General features: G+C 44.6%; 1 protein-coding gene across 8 annotated transcripts in view; it reads left to right on the top strand.

The window, feature by feature from the left end:
* Window positions 1-25,824, top strand: part of DIP2A (disco interacting protein 2 homolog A) — a 117,777-nt gene that overhangs the window by 65,863 nt on the left and 26,090 nt on the right. For 6 of the 8 annotated variants that reach the window (XM_053564670.1, XM_053564667.1, XM_053564665.1 and 3 more), the window contains 13 exons: window positions 2,145-2,236; window positions 5,773-5,883; window positions 7,544-7,667; window positions 8,037-8,146; window positions 8,728-8,830; window positions 10,509-10,573; window positions 10,748-10,841; window positions 11,742-11,861; window positions 13,529-13,646; window positions 19,016-19,155; window positions 21,401-21,537; window positions 22,061-22,141; window positions 23,111-23,238. In XM_053564670.1, coding sequence (XP_053420645.1) covers window positions 2,145-2,236; window positions 5,773-5,883; window positions 7,544-7,667; window positions 8,037-8,146; window positions 8,728-8,830; window positions 10,509-10,573; window positions 10,748-10,841; window positions 11,742-11,861; window positions 13,529-13,646; window positions 19,016-19,155; window positions 21,401-21,537; window positions 22,061-22,141; window positions 23,111-23,238 — 1,423 coding nt within the window. The remainder of the gene's footprint in view (window positions 1-2,144; window positions 2,237-5,772; window positions 5,884-7,543; window positions 7,668-8,036; window positions 8,147-8,727; window positions 8,831-10,508; window positions 10,574-10,747; window positions 10,842-11,741; window positions 11,862-13,528; window positions 13,647-19,015; window positions 19,156-21,400; window positions 21,538-22,060; window positions 22,142-23,110; window positions 23,239-25,824) is intronic. The other 2 variants (XM_053564669.1, XM_053564666.1) reach the window with 1 other exon arrangement.

The raw sequence follows: 25,824 nt of genomic DNA, 5'->3' as shown, positions 1-25,824 counted from the left end.
TTCCTTCATAAAGGAACACAGCTCTACCTGTTAAATTCAGCTTTCAGGTCTGAGTCATGCTATTGGTGGGGCAGCCTGGGGTCAGCAACTAAGCGTGGTGGTGGAGCAGGGGCCTGGTCATGTCTGCTCAGCAGATTTCCCTTGCAGAAACCCTGTCAGAACTACACTTTGTTCTCTAGTAAAACAGAGTCTGGCTGAGTCTGTTTCTGTGGCACACTTGCTCTTTTTTTTTGCATTCTCCTTGTTATTTACACAGTGTAAGATTTACTGCCACTGTTTTTAAAAGTCAGTCGTACATTCTTACTCTTTTTTTTCACTATGCTTTTCTTCCTGCAGTCTCACATTTTCCTGCATAATCATTTCCTTCAGGCCTGAAGAACTTTCTGCATGTTTGGTATTTAATAGGTTTGCTGCTGAAGAAGTCTCTCCGTGCTCGCATGACAATAGTGTATTTTATCTCCATTTCTGAAAGTTATATTTGGTAGCCATTTATCCTCCTACAGCAGTATAAAGATATTGTTATTGGATTTTGAGAAGATATCGGACTATTGTCCTTTTGATATTATTATGTCTTTTTTCCTCCGGCTGCTTTAAAAATGTTCTTTTTCTTTGGCTTGCAGCTATCTTACTATGACATATTTAGAAATGATGTTCTTTGAAATTTTCCTGTGATATTCTTTGAAATTTTCAAGAAGTCCACAGGGTGTCTTTCACCAGTTTTAGAATATTACAGCCATCATCTCTTGATATATTGCTTCTTCCTGAATTTTTTTCTTCTCTTCTTTTGGGACTCCAGTTATATTATACTATATTTTACCTTTTCTCTGAGTCTTACATTGCTTTAGTGTTCTTTTTTATATTTCACATTTTTTAAATAATACTTCAGTTTGAATATTTTCCTTTATTCAAATTCCCTATCCTGTCTTCTGAAGTGATTTAAGAAATCATTTATACTCATTTTAAAATCATGAATGATTGTTATTTTCTGCCATCCTTTGAGAAGATTTTTTTTTTAACTTTTATTCTTTTAATGTAGCAAATTAAGTTGATTTTCTGTTAAACTTTGCATCCATTCCCAGGATGAAACTGGCTTGGTCATGATGCATAATTCTTTTTACATATAGGTGGATTTGGTTTGGAAATCTTAAACAACTATTATCATTTTGATTTAGCCTTTTATAAAAGGCTAAAACAGTGTTTTAAGTTGAATATTTTTTCCTTGATTATTTCTCTGGTCCCACAGTTCACTACTTTCACAGTGTTGCACCTGAGTTTTGTATTATTACTGTGGGATCTGAGCATTCACGTGGAGGGCCTGGGTGCTCAGCCTTAGTGTGGTTGAGCCACAGGAGCTTGAGGGGAGCTAAAGGGGGATGTTATAGCTGCTTAAGGTGTTGGGGTGCACTCAGGTTTTTTAGTCCTCCTGTCCCATTATACTTGTGTCTGTGTCAGCCTGCCTGGACACCCTCAGTCCTCTGGGCTTCCTTGTTTCATCATCACCCTCCCTCAGCGAAGCTCTCCTTGGTTGTGCTCACCCCAGCTGGGCCTTGTGCATAGCTCGTGTCTTGGCTGTGTGCAGGCTTGAGAGCAGGGACAACCCCACAGGGCAAAGACTCCTGGGCCCTGGGCCTGGTGCAAGGTCCAGTACCCTGCTCTAGCAGCCAATGGCTCTCTTGAGGAAAGAATGGAGACAAAGATATGACCTACTTTATGAATTGTTGTAAAGATTAAGTGAATTATGAGCCATTCCTATAACTGGTGTAATTGAGGGATAGCTAATGTCACAAAAATGCATTCACACTTAATTGGAAAAGTAGGGTGAAGTATGATGTCATTTCTTGAAAATTGTGTATGTGAATATTTCTGTGTGTATGCACATTTATATATGTATGTAGAATACTGGCTTTTTTCTACTGACTTGTCTATATTCTGAATTTTCTATATTTTTGTATGAACAAAAATAAATTTGTTTATAAGAGAAAACTATTATCACAGCATTGTGCATAATAGTTGTGAGTTAGAAAGTATATGAATTTCCATTAATAGGGTAATGGTATGTTATAGGGCTTTATGATTGTTACATTAAAATGTTAATTATTAGTTTCTTAAATTTTACATTGCTTAGTATTTTTATTTTATTTTAGGCAAACTTTGGAGTCGGAGTTTAAAGCTAGCTTATACTCTACTTAATAAACTGACTAGTAAGAATGAACCACTACTTAAACCTGGAGACAGAGTAAGTAACTGGACGGTAACTTTGTTGAATGAGCAAAAAGAGAGACTTTAAAAACCTGTTTCACTGAAATCAGCGTTCTGTCCCTTGGTTAGAATCATAGCATTAATATAGGCATTGAAAGTCAGTGATGAAAAAAATTGAAATGGGAAAAGTTTGTGATGTATGATCCTCATTCTGCCACCATCTGCTGATTCTTGTTCTTCTTTTCTGTTTGACTTTAAATGTGCTGATATTAAATATCCAGAACTTAAGCTTTGTGAGTTAACACTGGCCTGACTTTAATGCTGGGCTTTGTATTTATGTTCTTCCCTGCCTGTGTGTCCAGGTAGCGCCACTGGCCTATCTGCCAAACAGGACAAAGTGGAGTCGCGGGCATGTGCTTTTGGCTGCATGGCCCTCATGGCTGGCAACCCGCATGGGATAGGGAAAAAGACAAATTCAAATAACCAAAATTAAATAAAAATTTAGTTCCTCATTCATAAAAGCCACATTTCAAGGGCTGAGTAGCCACACGTGGCTAGAACATTTCCATCATCCCAGAAAACTCTGTCGGACAGTACCAGCATGGCAAGATGAACCAGGCTGGAGGTGGCCAGGTGGGCTAAAAAGTCCAGGTAGGAAACAAGAGAATATGGTGAAAACCAACCTACATAACCAGTAAAATCCCCTAGTGAAGAGGTTGCCTATGTCCGGTCCTCTAATGATGACAAGCTGGCTAGCAGTCACAAGGACCCTTTGTGCCTCACCAGGAGCCAAGGACAATTGAGAGGAAAGCATCACTAGGAAAGAAAACAACCAAAGGCAAAGAAAAGGGAAGAGAGTGAGAGGGAGGGAGGAGCAGGCAAATTTGGAGGAAGGTAGATAACAGAAGACAAATTTCCCTTAAGTCAGTGTTAATATCCTCAGAGATCTGAGGTGGAGATGTTCCATACATTATGAAAAAGATGCTAGTAAGAAAACCAAGAAATGCAAAGTAGTAGGCAATAGAGGACAAAATTAAAGACTTGGTTAAGAAGACCCAACATCAGATGGATGACAGGAGTCCAGGATGAGAAAGGGGAGTGTTAGACATGGCGATCTCCTGACATGGAGAGCAAATGCAGTCGGCTTGACTGAATCACACAAACCTGTGCCAGCGCATGACCCCAGAGGGAGAACCTTACAGCTCTCAGGGAAGCAAAAGTGGGACTTATGTGGATGATCTCCAGTCATGGTGGCTTCGGAGCTTCTCAATGGTGAAACTGGGAGAGAGTGAGGTGATACTTCAGAACTTCAGAAGGAATATGACTTTTAACCTATAGCTCTGTTCCCAGAGACTTACCAAATGTGAGGCTGGCATATCATTTTTAGATGTGCAGGACTCAGAACACTTCGGCTTGTAAGCACTCTTCCTTGGCAAGTCCCTAGAGCATAAGCCTCAGCCAGATGAGTGAATGGGGCCCAAGCAGGAGAGCTACAGCCCAGTCCAGCGTGGCCACAAGCAGGTGACCAAGGAGCAGCCCAGACATGACAGGAGGCCTAAGGCCCCAGGGTGGAGTGGAGAGCTGACAGTAGGGGACACGTGTAGTGGGCTCCCCTGGCTGTTCACTTGGAAAATACAATTGCCAGGTATTTGACACATCTGGTAGAGCATTTTAGGACAGATTGGCTGGGACATACATAGAAAAGGCAAACGATAATGCTGGTGCCTTCACTATCAGACAAGAAAGGAAACTTGCAGTTGGCCGTAGAAATCCAAACAATTCGAGAATGATATTATGATGTGTTGTGCTGGCAGAAGAGATTTTATGTTGTGTTTTAGAGTGAATACAAAAGTCACTGATTTATTTTTCTTGAAAAACATTCTTACAAGGGCAAAGACCTTCAGATACTTTCTTGACACTTAGGAGAATCCACATATAATAGTTGGGTTAATTGTAAAAGGTAATAGGGTCACAGAGAGTGAATTGATTATCAGGGATTGGTGTCAAATTTCACCTCCCATGACATTATACTTCATAAAAGTGAACATAACTGTTCACAACTAATTTTCTAGAACAATGTGTTCCATACCAAACATCTGGTCTCCAGGTTATAGGTTACAGTTCTGGCACAACCAGTATAAAAATAAAATTTTGAAGGAGACGCTTTTGAAAGACAAACTTGTTAGAAACTCAGCTTGCAGACCTCATGTACAAAATAAGATACTTTAAATTTTGTCTTATAAAGTGAAGGGTTATTAGTTCTCCAACATTATATGTTCTGAAAGTCTCTGTTACGTACTATTCTGACTTACCACTTATGGTTTTAGGTACAATTATTATAATAATTTGTTTCATAAATAGCTTTTAATTTAACCAGATATTGTAAGAAATGAGGATTGTGCTGATGGAGGAGGGAAGCAGGGCTGAAGAGTCATCTACAGGAAGTAAAGTAGATGTCTATAAATTTTTTTTTTGAGATGTATTTTATTTTATTTTATTTGTTTATTTTTATTATTAAGTCATAGCTGTGTACAAGATGTCTATAAATTTTAAAAACAAAATATAGCAATGTATAAGTTATATTTAAAAATATAAGAGTGAATAACAAAAGAATCTAAAATTTTTAAAAAGTGGTTGCTTTGAGGAATGGAGAAGGGTAGCATGTGGCCTATTTCTTTTCATTAGTACTTTTGGCGATTTAAATCTGTGTTTTATTTTTTATTTTTTACTTACTTTTTTCTTTTTGAGACAGTCTTACTTTGTTGCCCTCAAGAGCGCCGTGGCGTCACGGCTCACAGCAACCTCAAACACTTGGACTTAAGCAATTCTCTTGCCTCAGCCTCCCAAGTAGCTGTGACTGCGGGTGCCTGCCACACACTAGGATATTTTTGGTTGTAGTTGTCATTGTTGTTTGGCAGGCCGGGGCTGAATTTGAACCCGCCAACTCTGGTGTATATGGCTGGCGCCCTAGCCACTGAACTACAGGCACCAAGCCTAAATCTGTGTTTTAAAGATAAAAATTAAAATGTAAATAAAGTAGAACTTACAATTAAAATAGTGTCAACTTAGTGACCAGGTAGGACCAAGGAGTGCCCCACCCATGGGGACAGACATTCGGGAGGCTCTGTGTATCTCTGCGGAGCTTTGGTGTTAGGAGTTTTTCTTTGGAAACTATTGTTTTAGATGTAATTTTATTCCTTGTTCACTTTCTATGTTGGTAAAGGTGTTTTTTACCTGGGCTAATGGAGGGCGGATTATGCTGTTGTGGGTGGGAATTGGATCTCGACCCCACAGCCAGACCTGGCCTAGTGGACTTTAAACCCAGAAGTTTAAAATTATTTTGTTACATGTGTAATAAAGACCTCAACCTAAAAACTATTTATTAAAAATGACATGAATAAGGAAATGTAACCAAGAGTTAATTCCAAAATTAAATTTTCTGAACTAAATTTGGAAAACTATAAGAGAATCTAAAATGTCTGAGTTCCATCTAATCTATAGTTACATCTATAAATATTAAGAAGACTCAACTATTCCCAAGCAGATTTCATGTTTTTCTTTGTACCGTTGCAGGTGGCGCTCGTGTTCCCGAACAGCGACCCTGTGATGTTCATGGTTGCCTTTTATGGGTGTCTCCTGGCAGAGCTGGTTCCCGTCCCTATAGAAGTGCCATTAACAAGAAAGGTAGCGAAGCTGGGGCTGAGCCTGCATGTGTGTGTCGTCACTGTCAGTGGTGTGTAGCTTCCCCTTTACTCAAGCTTCTCTCAATGTGGCTGGAAGCAAGTAGCTGTTTTGACAAGAAGAGGAAGATGATGGCAGGAAGGCCAGCGCTGTCTGCAGATACTGTCCTGTGTTGTTGGCAAGGGGCACTTGGAACAACTTTGGTGGTGATGAGGCCATGCTACACCCTTGTCACTCAGAGTTGCTCTGGCAAATTCAATTCAAACTCTGTTTGAATTTCTCAACAAAAATGATAGGCGTTTTTTTCTTCTAATGAATAGAATTTGTGATTCAATAGGATTTTGTTAAACTTTTCCTGAAAACCGTGTGTTTGTTGATAATGATATGCATTTCTTAGGGATAAATATAATACCATTACAGTGATAGTATAGTTCACTGTTTTGAATAAACAGAAATCCTCTTGTATTTCTGTTCACTTACATGACAGAAAGCAGTTTTTGTTACCAAAAACTAACTGGGAACTTACCAATGTTCTAGGTAGCTATTATCTGAGATAAATATTGGATTAGATTTTCAGATTATTGAAAAGATACAGTTTATGAGTAAGACTAGACATGTTTTACAAAGTTAGTTTTCTGTCATCCTATTCCAGTGTTCAGGCAGTTGTTAATGTGAACATTATCCACAAATATGCAAACATCCCAATAGTAAAGTTTGCAGACAAAACCAGTATATTTCAGAGGATGAACAGGTCTTTTAATTCAGTGATTCTTAGGAAAAAACTGGAGATTTGTCAGACTCATATGAAGGAAATGACAAAACTTTGCTGAGGGACCTATGTAATTGAAGATTTGGCCAGAAGAAAACACGTATTTCTGTGTAGAAATGATTAATAAGGGCGGCGCCTGTGGCTCAGTGAATAGGGCGCCGGCCCCATATGCCGAGGGTGGCGGGTTCAAACCCAGCCCCGGCCAAACTGTAACAAAAAAAAAAAAAGAAATGATTAATAATATTGTTAAAGGTCAGGCCCCCAAGATTAATTTGTAAATTTCAAACATGATTCAATAGAAATTTCAATGCAGTTATTTTTAGAGTTTATTAAAATGCTTCTAAATGTTACTTATAAGAATAAACTTTGAAACTCAGTGCCCTTGGCTCAGTGTTTATGGTGCCAGCCACATACACTGAGGCTGGTGGGTTTGAACCTGGCCTGAGCCAGCTAAACAATGACAACTGCAACAACAACAACAACAAAAAACATCCGGCCGTTGTGGCAGGCGCCTATAGTCCCAGCTACTTGGGAGGCTGAGGCAAGAGAATATCTTAAGCCTAAGAGTTAGAGGTTACTGTGAGCTGTGACGCCTCAGCACTCTACCGAGGGTGACAAAATGAGACTCTCAAAAAAAAAAAAAATCTTTGAGAAATTAGCCTATTATGTAGAACTTTATATTTCACTACAAAAACAAACTAAAAATATTTTTCAAATTTAAAAATAATTCATATTTTCATGAACTATTTCCATGAACCTATCATATATGCCAAAACAGGAGTGAATTATTCTAGAAGTTTTATGAGGTGTGGGAAAAAGGCTGTATTCTTTGCATGGCCTGGAGTCCTGAGGGTCTGGGGCTGCTGTCCTCAGCTGCTGTTGTGTTCTCCACAGGATGCAGGGAGCCAGCAGGTTGGGTTTCTGCTGGGCAGCTGTGGAGTCACCTTGGCCCTGACCACAGATGCTTGTCAGAAAGGCCTGCCCAAGGCACAGACAGGAGATGTAGCGACTTTCAAAGGTGAGGCCTCTGTGGAAAGAGCACCAGTGTTCTGATGTGGTCTTTGTTAGGCTGCCCATTCCCCCCATGTGCTGTTCCAGAAATTAAACCATAGGGAGACTGCAGGGTTTTTATCAAAAGTGATAAAAGCATTGGTGAATGCCTTTGTTCAAGGCATTGGTGAATCTTATTTTCATCTGATTGGGTTCCCCTACCTTTGCAGTCTGTTATGGCCTGCTGTACTTTTTTAAAGTGAATAAAATAAAGCGAGACTGAATCGTGAGCTCCTTAGTCACTCAGTGGGTAGTTGGGCATTGGAGGTGCAGGCTCTGTGTGTGGGGAGCCCAGACCCTCTGACACTGCAGTGTTTTCCTATCTGCCTGTTCACAGGTTGGCCCCCCCTGTCCTGGCTGGTGATTGACGGGAAGCATCTAGCCAAACCCCCCAAGGACTGGCACCCTCTGGCCCAAGACACAGGGGCTGGAACCGCCTACATTGAGGTAATTGCCACTCCTGACTCGGAACACAAGAAGGCATACACCAGAGGTTTGGGCCTTGTTGTTTCAAGAGCACATAAGCTATTGTTTTTTAGAACTTAAGGCTAACTTCTCATTGTTTCATCTCTGGCCCAGAAATACAATATAAAGTATCATGTAAAACCTTGCACAGACCCTTTCCAGTCTCACTTTCACCTGATTCTCCCCAGCTGGCCCCCAGGGTACAAACCATTGTGATGGAGCCATGTGTACCATTGCTCTTGGGCCCCTGCCAGAGAGAGCCACAACCATGTGCAGAGTGTCCTTTCATGGGTCAGGACCTGGGGTTAGCAAATGGGAGACACCGGCCACTTCCTTAATTTTTTTATAAAGATGGAGGTCTCACTTTATTGCCCAGGCTGGCCTTCAATGCCAGGCTCAAGCGATGCTGCTGCCTCAGCCTCTCAAAACAGCTGGGACTGCAGGCATTAGCCACTACACCCAATGCTTTATGCTGCTGTTTCTAAACATTCCATCAGCCTCCATTCTGTCTGGTATGACCTCTAGAAATACCACAAGATGTTTTTTTCCTTGAAATCTTTCAGTATAAAACCAGCAAAGAAGGCAGCACAGTGGGTGTCACCGTGTCCCACGCATCCCTGCTGGCACAGTGCCGGGCTCTGACCCAGGCGTGCGGGTACTCAGAAGGTAAGGGCTCTTGGGGCAGGGGCAGTGGCACTTCTGGCCTTGCACAGGGACCTGACAGATCTCATCATGCAGCTGTCACTATGCCTGTCAGAGCCACCCCTGGGTTGAGCCTTTGCCCTTTAACCCCAGCCATACCAGGTTAGGCCATGTACCCATCCCCAACATGGTCATGAGGTCTCTGGTTATGCTGGACCCCCTCTCTTGGCAGAGTCTGGGCTGCCTGGTGCTGATCGTCTTCAGTACCCTCTCGTGCATATTGTTTTCCTGGAGTACAGACCAGTGTACCCACCACTCAGTCTGTGCACAGTACTAGCTGGGCTGGCTCAATCTGTGACATGCTGAGGGACAGGGTATTTGTGTTTAAAAAAATAGAAAGCACTCTTATTTTTCTATTGTTGTTTTCTATGACTAGTTTTGACTTAAGCTATCATGCATGTAAATATACAAGTGGAATCTTTATGGTCATAGATTATCTCTTGGTAATTTACAGGTAGTCCCTGATTTACTGTTAAATATCAGATATTTTAAAATAATTTTTCGTATAAAATATTATTTTAAATTGGTAGATAATAATTATATGTATTTATGGGGTACAACGTGAGAAATGTTATTTTTAAAACTGTAAAAATGGACCTAAGGATTTTTTTTAATTACATCATTATATAATGGTAAAAGGATCAATTTAGCAAGAGGATTTAGCAATTGTGAATATATATATATATATATATATATGTCCTCAACATGGGAACAACAAGGTATATAAAGCAAATATTAAAGCTAATCAGAGTGATAGACCCAAACACAATAATAGTTGAGGACTACTAAAGTAGTTTTCTTACAGTGCAGTACTGAACTGAATAAAACTTGGAAGTGAAATTGAATGGTTATGTTTAAATATTTAAAATACAATTAAAAGCAAGGGGTAACATGAGGGTACAGCTAAAGATTTTAGTGGAGACTGGAAAATGATTGCAGTTTTAAGGACTTCTAATATTTTTTAAAGGGTTAGATCCATCAAATCATGTCCCATGGTTTTCTTCAATCCAGTGCTGATCTCACATAGTCTCCTAGAACTGGGTTCTTGAGCTACCAGAGAGATATTTAGAGTGACCTTGTCCAGGTGATGCAGCAGCATTTGCTGGCATAGCAGTCAAACCTCCTGTTCCCTGGGGTCTCTGTCAGTGGGTGCAGCTGGGAGCTGCAGTGCCTTCAGTGGGAAGGCAGGTCTGCCACAGCCCAGGCTAGGCCGGGAGCCTTTGGGAACATAACACACCTCTGCACAAACCTCCAGCCCCAGGATGCCAGGTTCTGGCCTCTGGGGATGGGAGTGCCTGTCTGTGAGGCTAAGGAGTGAGGATATCTAGGACAGCTCCTCACCTGTCTCCTCACTTGAAGAGATGGGAACAATGGTGATGTGTACAGCTTCCCAAGTATGTGACATTCGTACTTCAGATTAGTGATCACAGTGTGATTCTCTGTTTCAGTCCAGAGTTGTATGACCTTCTACTTTTACATGTTTCTAATAATTTGAATAACCAATTAATTATTGATTAATTGGTGCCTGGTATTTAGAAATGCTTCTGTTCCCTAAAACTCGTACATGTCAGTGATGTACTCAGAATTTCTCTAGAAAAGCACATGGTTGTTCAGCAGTTTAACCTTCTTTGTCTACTTTCAGCTGAAACATTAACAAATGTGCTGGATTTCAAAAGAGATGCTGGTCTCTGGCATGGAGTGTTAACAGTGAGTGTTGTTTGCTAATGACTAATTGTTGGAACAAGAGATTGCTAGTGTTTCGTGCAAGAACTGAGCCCACGCCTGTGCCTGAGTATTGTTGTGAGAATACCTGGGCTTTTTTTGCTTTTCCTTGAGTGGCTCAGTCCTGCTAGTCTCTGAGCAGGTCTCTCTCTCTGGCAGAGTGTCCTGAACAGGATGCATGTGGTCAACATCCCCTATGCACTGATGAAGGTCAACCCCCTCTCCTGGATTCAGAAAGTGTGTTCCTATAAAGGTAACGGAAATGCCACTCAAACTGGGCTCATGATTCTTCAGAGAACTACCTTTGAACTGATCTTCGGTGATTAAGAAAAAAAATGAAGCTGACTTGTGGAACTACAGGTGTGGGCTAAGGAGCTCCAGGAATTGCCTTCCTCCTGCCTGGGCTGGGGCTAATGTGTTTTAGGCATTGGTGGCGGGGAGTGGAGGGGGGGCGGGTAATTGAGGCCTTGCCTCTTCCTGGGGGCACAGCCTTGTAGATTGTCAGGGGCTTGGTACAGTCCAGGGCAGATGAGGTGAGATGTGGCCACCTGGTGGTTCAGGGCCCGTCATACCCTGTGGAGCTCAAGAGCTACTTCAGCAGCCCCTGAGGCCCTGGCTGTGCTGTTGACTGGTTCTGCCTGTGGCTGATCCTGTGCTCTGCTTCAAAGCCGCCTGGTGGTGATAGCTGTTTTTTTCTTTTTTTTTTTTTTTAATGGAGGAAAACTGAAGTCTAGGGGGATTCACCTGGCACCACAGGCCAGGCTGAGTCTACCTATTAGGATGCTGGAGTCCTCCCACCTTGCAGCCTGGAAGCTTCACCACACAGCAGGCTGTGATAACAGCTTGTCAACTCAGTGCCAACAACTCAGGGAGGGACAATATTAGACGAAATGGGCAGATAGGAAAAGAGCAATATAGAGCTTCTGGGGAAAAAAATAATGTTGAAATGGATCTGAATTTTTTCTAAGTTATACCTCAAAGTTGACTTTTAAGGAAAATGGTTTGGGGGCAGGAGAGAGCCTGTGGCCTGGGATGTGAATCTATGTACCCCGTGCTGTGCACTGCCACATGGGAGCAGGGTATGTGTGTTGGTCTGCACAAGGGTGCTGGCCACTACCGTGACACTGCAGCATCTCTACTCCTGTCTCTGTAGCCCAGGCTGCGCTGGTGAAGTCCCGAGACATGCACTGGTCTCTCCTGGCACAGAGGGGTCAGAGGGATGTCAGCCTCAGCTCACTGCGAATGCTAATTGTGGCCGATGGCGCTAACCCCTGTGAGTAAGCCCACGTGACCAAGGCACAGCCCACATGGTATCCCCTCTTGCAAACTGCGACTCACCAGGTGGCCGAGGCAACCTGCTGAAATAGAACATGTTGAGAAGCAAAATGGAGGTGTTTTCACCCCCACTGTTGTATGAGTTCACAAATAACCTGTAATGTTCTGTGACACAGAACATCTTGTGGATAATTTGCTGGCATGTCTCGTGCATGCTTACTAACTCTAAGAGCAATTTTATCATAATTGACAGAAGTCAATCCTTTAATGAGAATCACCTTCCCTAAGAAATCAGAATCCCTGCTTCTCTTTGGACCCTATGCCAAGCTTCCTGCCTGTGTGCTGTTGCCTCTACCTGTCTTGCTTCTGGCCCCAGCCATTCATCCCATGTCCTTTACAGGGGTTCCCAAGGATACCCTAGGCACCCGGAGTGATCTGGGTATAACTGCTTGTTTGGAGGCTGCAACTGTGAGCCTCCTGGAGCCCAGGACTGTCCAGGGCTGACCCACCCTCAGGGCCTCAGTGGTGTTTGCTAAGCCTAGGTTGAAGTTTGTGCTGGAAACCACCCTGGACCTGGCCTTCATCTTATCTCCTCCTTATCTCCGCCAGTGCCCATGTCCCCATGTATGCCTGTGTATCCCATTTCATGTGAGCACCCCACTTTCCAGCACCTCCAGAGCTCCCCAGTCCCTTTGTCTACACTGGCCAAACAGGGCCTGCCCCTGAGTCCTACGTGCTGCTCACATCTCTGCAGTGCCATGCTTACCTGGCCCTCGGCACTTTGCCTGGCCCTGGCCATTTGGCTGGTCCCTGCAGTGGGGTCACAGCATTTGCCTCCTCCAACAGCCCTTCCCAGTGACTGCGCCCCACCGTGCGGCTGGCCATTGGGCCTCTGTGTGTCCCTCAGCATAGGCAGTCTGTAGCTATTTTGTTTCTCCCTCTTCCCCGAAGAACACAGAGTCTGAGGCCCTTGCTCTTGTGGGAAACAGGAAGTTGGAGAAAGCTAGGTCCCCATGGGCACCGGGCTGTGGAGGCTTGAGTTCCAAGCATACAGAGTCTCCTTAGAGCTGAGTATACACATCTGCAGGGCTGGCTGCTGAGGCTTGACACCCCTGACTGTGACAGGTGGCTCCCCAGGGAAGGGGACATCTGGGAGAAGGGGGGCAGCTTGGGGCCAGAGCACAGAGGCTGCCCCTGCAGCCGGTTATGCAGATGGTACAGTTCTGAGCTCTTTGGAGCCAAATTCACTGCACCACGGGGCACACAGTGCCCTAACCTGGCCATGATGGGACACCTCTCAGCCACTTGGCAGACTCTGCTATCCCCAGGACATGAAACACAAGGAGGCTCTTCCTTCCAGACTAGTCCAGGAGCAGGCAGGGAAGAGTAGGGCTGGCAGTGAGTTGGACTCAGTAAGAAACACAAGGTTAGATTTCCAGCCTCTGACTTGCAGGCAACTTGAAAATGTGTCATGTGTGTTTTGTTGAAACAGTCCCAGCCTCTCTGTGATATAGCAGTGATCTCCCAGTAGGTTGGAGCTGACACACAAAATGGACTGGTGGGTTAGCATGTGCATCCTCTGCTCCTGGGCACTAGTGACCATCCCTGGTGTGCCATGTCCTGCTGCCTTCCAGTCACCTCTGGCTCCACTCTTGTTGCTTCAAGCAGGGTCGATATCCTCCTGTGATGCTTTCCTCAACGTCTTCCAGTCCAGAGGTCTGAGGCCAGAGGTCATCTGTCCTTGTGCCAGCTCTCCTGAGGCACTGACAGTTGCCATCCGCAGGTAACCTCATTCCTTGCTCTGTCCTGTGAGCCCATAACTTAGTCTTCCATGTACATCTGAGTTGCCCATGGCCCCGAGCTTACTACTCTTTGTGCACAGCAAGAGCCCTGCAGCAGTGCTGTGTGAGTGTTGGGGGCCTCCGTGTCTAGGAGGCACTGTTGTGTGGGTGCCGGGGCCCCTAGTATCTGTGAGGCACTGCTCTGTAGTTGCTGCCCCCCCCCATGTCTGTGCGGCACTGCTTTGTGGGCGCTGGGACCCTGTGTCTGTGCGGCACTGCTGTGTGGGTAACAGGGGCCCCAGTGTCTGTGTGGCACTGTTGTGTAGGTGCCCCTGTTTCTTTGTGGCACCACTGTGTGGGTGCCGGGGCTTTCAGTGTCTGTGCGGCACTGCTGTGTGGGTACTAGGGCCCTCAGTGTCTATATAGCACTGCTGTGTGGGTGCCAGGGGCCCCCAGTGTCTGCGGCACTGCAGTTGTGGGTGTACTCCCTTCACCCCACCATTTCTGTGCTGCTCCTCTGACCCCATGCTCCTCGCAAGCCTGGATTCGTGCTGGGAGTTGGGTGGTTCTGGATTCTTTTTTATTTTTTTAGAGACAGAGTCTCACTTTGTCCCCTTCAGTAGAGTGCTGTGGTTTCACAGCTCACAACAACCTCCAGCTCTTGGGCTTAGGTGATTCTCTTGCCTCAGCCTCCCAAGTAGCTAGGACCATAGGCACCCGCCACAACGCCCAGCTATTTTTTGGTTGCAGTTTGGCTGGGCCAGGTTTGAACCTGCTACCCTTGGTATATGGTGCCAGCGCCCTACTCATTGAGCCACAGTGTGCCACCCAGATTCTGAATTCTTGCTGTTACGTCTGCCTGTTATTTTCCTAAGAGCCTCTTCCCTAATCACAAAGGCCTGGTCATCACATCCTTAGCTGTAGTAAAGTCATGACCCAGGGACTGGTCCTCATTCCAAGCAGTTCCTATCAGCCATGGATCTGTCCATGGGGAACTGTTGACTTGCCCAAAGAAGCACCTAACCTGTGCCCAGCCCCTGCCCCTGAGAAGGCCCCTGCTGTTCTTATGGCTGTGTTTTCCTCTGTCATGTAGTTCAGTCTTGAGGGTGATGTTGAGAGGCCACCTGACTTTCCTGAGCTGTCCTTGTATGTGGGCACTAGGCTTATGGCCTTCCCTGTATTCCTTTTGCACCTCAGGCCGTGGCCGGGCCTGGGCCCCTCTGTTCACTGTGCTTGCTCTGCTGATCTTTCACCTGCCCGCCGCAGCACCATCTGGGGTGGAGTCAGTGTGCTTACAGTTGAGGGCGGCTTCTGTGCTCATTTCCTACCCTCAATTCGACTGTTATAATCTCAGTTATAGTCTTTTTTTTTAATTGTTAAATCATAGCTGTGTACATTAGTGCAGTCAAGGGGTACAATGTGCTGGTTTCATATACAATTTGGAATATTCTCATCAAACTGTTCAACGTGTAGCCTTCATGGCATTTTCTTGGTTATTGTATTCGTATTCCGCATTTAGTAGGTTTCACTTGTACCCATTCTAAGATGCACCATAGGTGTGACCCCAGCCATTACCCTCTCTCCACCCTAACCTCCTCCCTCCCTTTCCCTCCCTTGGCCCTTTCTCCATATTCTTGTGCTATAGTTGGGTTATCGCCTTCATATGAAAGCTATAAATTAGCTTCATAGTAGAACTGAATACATTGGATACTTTTTCTTCCATTCCTGAGATACTTTGCTAAGAAGAATATGTTCCAGCTCCATCCATGTAAACATGAAAAAGGTAAAGTCTCCATCTTTCTTTAAGGCTGCATACTATTCCATGGTATACATGTACCACAATTTGCTAGTCCATTCATGGGTCGATGGGCACTTGGGTTTCTTCCATGACTTAACAATTATGAATTGGGCTGCAATAAACATTCTGCTACAGATGTCTTTATCATATTGTGATTTTTGGTCTTCTGGGTATATACCTAGTAAAGGAATTACAGGATTGAATGGCAGGTCTATTTTTAGATCTCTAAGTATTCTCCAAACATCCTTCCAAAAGGAACGTATTAGTGTGCATTCCCACTAGCAGTGTAGAAGTGTGCCCTTTTCTCCACATCCACGCCAACATCTCTGGTTTTGGGATTTTGTTATGTGGGCTACTCTTACTGGAGTTAGGTGATAATCTCAAAGTAGTTTTGATTTGCATTTCTCTGATGATTAAGGATGATGAGCTTTTTTTCATGTGTTTGTAGATCGTGCGTCTGTCTTCTTTAGAGAAGTTTCTCTTCAAGTCGTTTGCCCACCCTGAGATGGGATCACTTTTTCTTTTCTTGGTAATATGTTTGAGTTCTCTGTGGATTCTGGTTATTAAACCTTTATCGGAGGTATATAACCTGCAAATATTTTCTCCTCTGCTTCTTGGCTGTGCAGAAGCTTTTTAGTTTGATCAGGTCCCAGTAATGTATTTTTGATACTGCTTCAATTGCCTGGGGAGTCCTTCTCATAAAATATTCACCCAGGCCGATTCCTTCAAGAGTTTTCCCTGTACTTTTTTCAAGTATTTTTATAGTTTCATGTCTTAAGTTTAAATCTTTTATCCAGTGAGAGTCTGTCTTGGTGAAAGTTAATGGTGAAAGGTGTGGGTCCAGTTTCAGTCCTTTACAGATCACCAGCCAGTTAACCCAGCACCATTTGTTAAATAGGGAATCTTTTCCCCACTGGATGTTTTTAACTGGCTTGTCAAAGATCAAATGACAGTAAGTAGCTGGATTTCCAGACATCTACTTCTCTGTTTTTGTGCCAGTACCATCCTGTTTTGATCACTATCGATTTATAGTACAGTCTCAGGTCTGGTAGCGTGATTCCTCCTGCTTTGTTTTTATTTCTGAGTAATGTTTTGGCTATTCGAGTTTTTTTCTGATTCCGTATAAAACGAAGTATTTTTTCAAGATCTTTACAATATGACAATGGAGCTTTAATAGGAATTGCATTAAAATTATATATTGCTTTGGGTAGTATAGACATTTTAACAATGTTGATTCTTCTCAGCCATGAGCATAGTATGTTTTTCCATTTGTTAACATCTTCAGCTATTTCTTTTCTTAAAGTTTCATAGTTCTCTTTATAGAGATCTTTTACGTCCTTTGTTAGATAAAGTACATGGCTGGTATATAGAAAGGCTGGTATATAGAAAGGCTACAGATTTATGGGTGTTGATTTTGTAGCTTGAGACATTGCTGTATTCCTTGATCACGTCTAAAAATTTTGTAGTAGAATCCTTAGTGTTTTCCAGATATACGATCATATCATCTGCGAAGAGTAAAAGTTTGATCTCTTCGGACCCTATGTGGATACCCTTGATTGCCTTTTCTTCCCTAATTACAATGGCTAAAACTTCTTTTTTTTGCAGTGTTTGGCCGGGGCTGGGCTTGAACCCACCACCTCCAACATATGGGGCTGGCGCCCTACCCCTTTGAGCCACAGGCGCCACCCTCAATGGCTAAAACTTCTATTACAATGTTAAAGAGCAATGGAGACAATGGGCAACCTTGCCTGGTTCCTAATCTAAGTGGAAATGATTTCAATTTAACTCCATTCAATACAATATTGGCTATGGGTTTGCTGTAGATGGCCTCTATTAGTTTAAGAAATGTTCCTTCTATACCAATTTTCTTAAGTGTTCTGATCATGAAGCGATGCTGGATATTATCAAAAGCTTTTTCTGCATCAATTGAGAGAATCATATGGTCTTTATTTTTTAGTTTGTTCATGTGCTGAATTACATTTATAGATTTACGTATATTGAACCAGCCTTGAGACCCTGGGATAAATTCCACTTGGTCATGGTGTATAATTTTTTTGATGTGTTGTTGGATTCTGTTTGTTAGGATCTTATTGAATATTTTTGCATCAGTATTCATTAGTGATATTGGTCTGTAATTTTCTTTTCTTGTTGGGTCTTTCCCTGGTTTAGGGATCAAGGTGATGTTTGCTTCATAGAATGTGTTGGGTAATATTCCTTCTTTTTCTATATTTTGGAAGAGGATTAGTAATATAGGTACTAGTTCTTCTTTAAAGGTTTGGTAGAAAGTTGTAGTCTTATACCACATCGTTAGTTCATAAATAGTATACACAGTAGCACCTCCGTAAGTTGGCCACTCAAGGACTATAACAAACTGGTCAACATACAGAGGTGGTCAATATACACATGTGGTATGTGTCTGGTCTATGACAAGGAGGTGGTCAATACAGGCAGGTGGTCAGCTATGGAAGTTCTGCTATATTTACATATATGCAGGTATTAAGTAACTAAATTTTTTTTTTTTTGTAGAGACAGAGTCTCACTTTATGGCCCTCAGTAGAGTGCCGTAGCATCACACAGCTCACAGCAACCTCCAACTCCTGGGCTTAAGCGATTCTCTTGCCTCAGCCTCCCGAGTAGCTGGGACTACAGGCGCCCGCCACAACGCCCAGCTATTTTTTGGTTGCAGTTCAGCCGGGGCCATGTTTGAACCCGCCACCCTCGGTATATGGGGCCTGCGCCTTACCGACTGAGCCACAGGCGCCGCCCTAAGTAACTAAATTTTTAATGACTTAGCATAAAAATAGTTTCCTTCACAACTTAAATTATTCTTCATTCCTTTTTTGTATGATAAATTTTTTTGATGATAGTACAATTTTTTTCTGTTGCCGAGGCTGGTTTTGAACTCCTGGCCTCATGCAATCTTCCTGGGAGCCTGGGACTCCTAAAAGTGCTGAGGTTATAGGCATGAGCACCTGCACCTGGTCTTGGCCACTGTAGCTCTTTCTTGCTAGAGACAGCGCTGACCTTTGTTGCTCAGTGTTCAGTTACTTTTGCTGCACAACAGATCTCTCCCACACTCAATGGCTTAAAACTGCAGTCTTATTATATTGTCTCTCAGGTGTTGTAGATTGGGAGTTGGGGAAGGTTCTGGTTTATGTGAGGTGGTGTCTGAACTAAACTGGTAGAGGGCTATACAACTGTGGGGCTCCTCCCAGTCCCTCAGAGCAGCCTAGTCCAAACTTCCTTGCAGCGTGGTGTCCCCAATAGTCTTTCTTCTTACTGGCTGCCAAGGGCTACAGGTAATTGTCCCAAGACAGCTGAGTAGAAACTGAGTCACCTTTCTTGACTTGCCTTGGAAGTCTCATAGCATCACTTACTCTGTAGTCACAGGCTGCCTCCTGATGAGAGTAGTGTCAGTGTCACATTGCATAGGGGCCATGGTTTAGACACATTGTGTGAGCATCTTTAGAACATGCAGTTTCCTTAGACTGTCACATGGAGCAGGACTTTGGTCTCCTCTGTCCTGGAATCATATTCCTCCCCTGCTAACTTTGTGTTAGTTTTGTTTTCTAGGCCACCTGATCTGGGAGGACCCCCTCCAAGGAAAGCTGTCCTGTCAATGAATGGTCTAAGCTACGGTGTGATCAGAGTCGATACTGAGGAGAAGTTGTCAGTCCTCACTGTTCAGGACGTCGGTCAGGTGATGCCTGGAGGTGAGGGACTGAACCAGCGTGCATGTCCTGTGACCTGGCAGCATAACCAAACAGGTCATAACTGCTCCAGCTTCATGGTAGTGCTCTAGAAGCAAATGCAGGAATAAACGCTTTCTCAAAAACCCTTTTCAATGTGAATTGGGGTTTTAATTTGTAAAATTTTTTTTCAGTCTTTTCTTCTCTTTGTATTAAGTTTAAGGATGAACCAAAATGTAAGGTTCATGGCTGTGAAACTGACTGGGGGTTCTCTGGCGTTGGGGCACATGTGATAATAGCTCACTGCACAGTCTTCATGCTTCGACATGCATGAGCCCCACTGCAACCCCACAAAGTGGGCATTGATGAGGAAGATGATAAATAACTTAATTAGGTTATCTAAGTAAGTTGTAGCAAGTATATGTTGTGATAGGGGCCTGATGCAGAAGCTTCCTGGCAATTCCTCTGAGTTTCAGAAAGGCCCTTGTAAACCCTCCTGCAGAATTTGGCCCCATGGGTCTGAATGTCACAGCAGGTTTCCCTGGCGGTTTCCCTTGCTGGTCCCGTGGCAGTGCGGTGAAGAGAGGGTGACGGAGCAATCAATCTTCATGCAGGCACAAAGTCTCGTGAGGACAGGAGGACTTGGTAACAGCATGATGAGGCACTCTCACGCAGTCTGAGGCTACCAATTGTCTGGCTTTCTCTCCTCCCCATGGAACAGTTTTGTTCCTTCCTAGTGACTTCTCAAGGCAGGTCCCATTTCTGTCTAGAATGTATTCCCAGTGCTACCAGGGATGTGTCACAGGTTGCTGGCACCACATAGTTCTCATGTCTGCAGCTGTCTCCCTCAGGTGGGCAGTCTGGCCAACCCCTAACCTGGAGCTTGGGACCAAGTGATGCTGACCCCTGTGTGTGCACAGAAGTTGTGGTCTCTTTGAACAAGACTGGAGATTTTAAACTTTTGTTTCTAGATCTACTTTTTATTATTAATAATATCAATGATATCATTTATTCCTATACTTCTACCCAGAAATGGACTCATCAGTGTTAGAGAATGCTTTATCCTGTGGGTTAGACATTTTCACAAATAGTGATGAATGGGTCTTACTTATTTTTATTATAAGGAAAGTACAGGAAACCCTAACAAACATTGGTGAAAATTTGCAGAAACATTCTCGGTTGTGCCATTTTCTTTTATTGGTAAAGCAAAGATTAGGACAGGACAGGACATGCACGCAGGGCTCCCCCGGGTGTGTGGATCTGCAGTGATCTTGGGGGTGTGTCCCCTGGGTGTGTGCAGTGACCCCCTAGTTGCATGTAGTGCTCCTGTAGGTGGGCCTCTCTTGTCCGTGATCCTCCAGAACCCCTGGCTGTGCTCCTAGTTGGCAGGCTGACCAACACAGTGACTCCTGGTGGCATCTTATCTTCAGTAGTTGTACAATCTCTGCTGCATGGGCCACATGGTATTCGTGTTTGCCACAACATCAAGTGGATTTTTGGTTTGTGATCCATCACTGTGCTTGCCTGTGAGCTCCTTAAGGCACCAAATCCTGCCTGGATGTAAGACACAGATAAGCAGCGTCCTCCCCGCTAGCAAGGGCCCAAGCATTCCCCTGCAGTGTCTTTCCTCTGATCTGTGTGAACAAAACAAAGAAGTGATCGTTCTCCACTTTTTTCTTGCTTGCTGTCTTTGGAGATGATAGGTATTAGTAAAAACTCAAGAGGAGGCATAGCAAGGCAGTTCCTAACTGGTCACTGAGTACCCAAGTTTCATGACGTGACCCCAGCACATTCAAATGTGTGTCTTGTGCTTTTGTGCAAAGCTGTTTTTGAGGCTCCTCCATGCCTCTGGTCCCCTGTGGCCAGGAAGTAGACAGGCAAGGTCCCCACTGGAGGGGAAGCATGGAGAGGTGGTGACCCCAGGTGCCACGTCAGACTGCACCTACACCCACATGGATTTGAGAGGGTGGTGCCACAGATTGTGTCTCTGAGATGGAGTGTTTTGTCAGCTTGGTTTATTACATGAAAATTGTAGTTTTAATCACTTCATATTGGTTATAAAAATATTAATATATATAAAAGATAAAAACTTATGACTAGGTAGCATGTGTATTATCCATTGTTATAAAACTTACCATGGGAGCATCCTGCACATACCACAGATAATGTCCTGTTCCCATAAGTGCAAAGACAGTAGCAAGTTGATCTTTGTGAGTCACTTAAGTGTATTCCTTGTTTATGATTTTGAGGCTTTTTTTCCTCTTTTTAGCTAATGTATGTGTTGTGAAGGTGGAAGGCACCCCTTATCTTTGTAAAACTGATGAAGTTGGAGAAATATGTGTCAATTCCAGTACAACTGGCACAGCGTACTATGGACTGCTTGGAATCACAAAGAATGTATTTGAGGTTTGTACTTTTTCTTACTCCTGTGTTAAAATTAAGTCCCCTGAGCATTGACTGGGCCCAGGTGTGCAGGATGCTATGAAGGGAGCCGAGTCCTTGGGAACAGGGTCTTTCACACAGGCCTTCAGGGGCTGTGGCAATATAGCCACCAGAGGGTGGGCAGGGCTGGTGGGCTGAACGCTGTGAGCCAGCCTACTTCCTACAGTCCTGAGCAGGAGAAGGGCATGTGGGTGTCACCTGCTGCCTCTGGCCAACAGGAGGACGCTCAAGGTGGCCCCAGGGAAAGCAGCCTCTTCTGTGTTTGCATTGTTGGGGCACACGCAGTTCAGGGTAAGGCTGGCAAGGTCAGATATGGGGAACATAGAGATAAGGATGCTTGTATCTTGCCTTGGAGCTCACGGAGCAGCTATCCAAGAAGCAGGCCTGGGCCGTGTGAGCTTAGGGCCTCTGGGTCTGGGGTGGCTTCCTCCCCTCTCTGGAAACATGGGTTGACTTCCACAGCCTGATGGTGCCCCCCGCTCTGCAGACTGTCCCGGTCACTGCAGGAGGAGTGCCCGTCTCTGACAGGCCTTTCACCAGGACGGGGCTGCTGGGCTTCATTGGGCCTGTGAGTACATCCTCTCTCACCAGGGCTGGCAGGCGGGGGTGGAGGGAGTGAACAAGGGATGCCTCATTGCATGAGAGGACAGCTGGGATGTCCCTGACCTCTTGTGGACTCAGCCAGTCATGATCTCCTCGCCCATTGCCTCACCTGTATGTAGGGCCGTCCACATCTGTGGACCAGCCACAACTCACATAGGTCCTAAGCAGTGTCCTGGGGATGGATGATAATGTTTTGTTCTTTATATGGGCTGTTAGGTACTTGGGGATAATTCTTTACCATTTGGATGTCTAAAGGACCTCTGTAAGGTGACCCAAGGGACTACAAACCGGGCAACATACTGAGGAGGTCACTGTAAGAGCTAGGCCTCCTGTGCTGTCATGGACATGCCTGTGGCTCAAAGGAGTAGAGTGAGACATGTAAAAATTAGGTCAACTCGAGGTGGTCAGTGTGGGGAGGTGGTCAGCTATAGAGGTTCTGCTGTACTTCTGTTTATGACATTTTGGTCCTAATGGTTCTCAGCTGAGAAATCTTACCTCCCAACCCTCCAGAGGACATGTGTCAACTTCTGGAGATATTTTTGGTTGTCACAACTCCAGGGGGGAGGGGGCTACTGACATTAGTGTCCGGCAGTGCCTAGGACAGTGCCTGCCAGAGTGTTGCAGCCCTCCACAGTCCTGACATGTCCTTTGGCACAGGAGTTCTCAGTCCTTTTCAAACCTCAGTCATGGCTTAAGGTGCCCCTCTGAGCTTCTCTTATGGTAACAACCTCCCTGGCTGTCCTCACAGTCCCCCTGTTCCCACATGGCTTACCCCACGGTAGGTGTAACTTTTTACTGGGTGCATGGCCCTTGGTGGGCTCTGTCTGAATAGTACTCAGCATTCCTATGCTGTCAGCTCCTTGCAGTGCGGCCTGACCACAGTGTCAGCACCTGTCCTTGTGGACTGAGCACTGACCACCACCCTCGCCCTCAGGATAACCTGGTCTTCGTCGTGGGCAAGCTGGATGGGCTGATGATTGTTGGAGTTCGCAGACATAACGCAGATGACGTCGTGGCCACTGCGCTGGCTGTAGAACCCATGAAGTTTGTCTACAGAGGCAGGTGATGTGCTACGGGTCCCTGCACTGTGGATTTAGATCCTTCTCTACTGAAAATTTGAGAAGGCTGTCTGCTGTGGAAGGACATGCACAGCAAATTTGAATTCAGAGAACCTAGAAATTTCTGTACATCAGAAAAACTCATAAAGAAAAAGAAAAAAAAAAAAAAAAGAAAGAAAAAGAAAAATAGAGGCGATGCCTGTGGCTCAAAGGAGTAGAGCGCCGGCCCCATATGCCGGAGGTGGCGGGTTCAAACCCAGCCCCAGCCAAAAACTGCAAAAAAAAAAACAAAACAAAACAAAAATAGGCTCAGCACCTGTAGCTCAGTGGTTCTAGGGCACCAGCCACAAACACCTGGGCTGGCGGGTTCAAACCCAGCCTGGGCCTGACAAAACAACTATGACAACTACAACAAAAAAATAGCCGGGCATTGTGGTGGGCACCTGTAGTCCCAGCTACTTAGGAGGCTGAGGCAGAAGAAGCACTTAAGCCCTAGAGTTTAAGGTTGCTGTGAGCTGTGACGCCACGACACTCTGTCAGGGGCGACATAGTGAGACTCTGTCTTAAAAAAAAAAAAAAAAAGAAAAGAAAAGCATTTGCAACAGTGATACCAAAGTTAACATCATCCCTGTCCAAAGAATTTATTCAATTCCTGAAGAAAATAAGATTTAAACGTGCAGTTGTGCACAGGGTCCTGGGACAGATCAACCAAAAGAAGAAATGTGATCAGTGACAGAAGAGAAATGGGTCCCATCTCCTGATACCCTTAGAAATGTGGTTAAAACAGAGAAGCGCTGTTTTCTCTGTGAAATCACGAAAGGTCGATTCTTTTTTCTACTAAAGTTTAGTGAGACATACACAGTACCCTACCGTGCTCCTGGAATAAAAATCAATTCTGCTTTTCTGCATGTGTTAAGCAAGGACCGTAGAGAGTTTCATGTCCTTTGAGCAAATAAATGGACCTCTGGGCCTGTGCCATAGGGCATAGCAGCCAGGAGGAGAATTTCATCCCTGTTTCTGCTCCTGAGTTCTTTGTACTGGAGGAATCTCTTCTAATTGGTCTGTTCCACTCAGCTCCCTTTCAAAATGTTATTCTTCTCAAGGGGATGCTCCCTACTCAAGTTAGGGTACCTGTGAGGGAAGTCACCATGGGCTATAGCCCCCTAGGGCAGTCCTAAAGAAAACCCTCAGAGGTTGGGTGGCAAGTACATGAGGTACCCTCTGAGGGAGATCAGTGGGCAGCCTGTGTGGGTGCGCATGTGGACATGGAGGGATGTGCGGGGTGTGGCCCAGGGCCAAGAATATTAGCAACATGAAGTAAGATCAAGAAGTCCTAACAAAGTGATTATTTAGATAAGGAACACAACAGATGGGATAAATAGGATGGATACAGCTGGAGAACAAATTTGAAAGGTAGAAAGTTGGATTAAGGAACTACTGTAGAAGTAAATAAATAGGAATCTTAAGAGAATGAGTTGAGAGGCAGGAGAGAAGGGGGCATCCAGACAGCAGGTTTGTGGGTGGGCTGGGGGTGAGAAGGGAAAGTCTGAGGAAGCAGGAGATGGAAGTTCTCTGTATGGGGACAAGTCCACTGAGGGCCCCATGGCATGTCAAGTTTATCAGCATTCACAGTGCACAACAGAGCAGTCAAGCAGAACACCTCAGTCTGCCCCACAGTGGGGCTGTGCATGACGACAGTGCAGTAAAGTTTAGCTCAGTGTTATAGTCATACAGATTGCACAGTAATTGAAAAATTTTTTCAGACATATAAATATCACTGGTTTTGTAACAAAAAGATCTAGTCCGAAACATAGTCATGGTACTTAAGAGAAATAATTTCAAGAAGTGTAATGCAGTATACGAAAGTAAGGAAAACTCGATAGCGGGTGAAGTCTGTTTAAAGAATGTGTGTGTGCATGTGGTGGAGATGGGGATGTGTGTGTATGTGGGAGATATGTGTGCATGTGGGGGATGTGTGTGTGTTGGTGTGTGTATGCAGGGGAGGTGTAGGTATGGGTGCATGGAGGATGTGTGCACGGGGGTGTGTGCCTGTGGGGGATGTGGGTATGTGTGCACTAGCAAAGAGCCAGGGAGAGGTCTGTCTGTAATGGCCCAGAGTTAGCACAGTAGATTCACTAGGATGATGGCTCTGCTGGAGATGAGGGATAGCGTAGAGATCAACTCAGTGTAGAAGAAGAAAAGAGGAACACAAGAAAAAGGAGGATGTGCTGAAATTTTCAAAGCAACATAGTACAAACAAGTCCAAATAAAGTAGAAGTCTTTAGCTGACACAGGGCTGCAACAGGAGGTGGTCAACCCAAGGGCCTAGGCCTGCTGTACCGGTAAGCATGCATGTGGTGCATGTCTAGTCTGTAAACTTTAGGGCAGGCATCCTCAAACTTTTTAAACAGGGGGCCAATTCACTGTCCCTCAGACTGTTGGAGGGCCAGGCTATAGTTTTTAGATAAAAAACTATGCACACATTCCTATGCACACTGCACATATCTTATTTTGAAGTAAAAAAACAAAACAGGAACAAATACAATCCCACCGCCTCATGTGACCCACGGGCCACAGTTTGAGGACCCCT

Source organism: Nycticebus coucang, chromosome 16 (genome assembly GCF_027406575.1).
Source record: "Nycticebus coucang isolate mNycCou1 chromosome 16, mNycCou1.pri, whole genome shotgun sequence".
Taxonomy (NCBI): Eukaryota; Metazoa; Chordata; class Mammalia; order Primates; family Lorisidae; genus Nycticebus; species Nycticebus coucang.
Note: the sequence above shows the minus strand (reverse complement) of the source record. Positions and strands in the feature narration are given on the sequence as shown.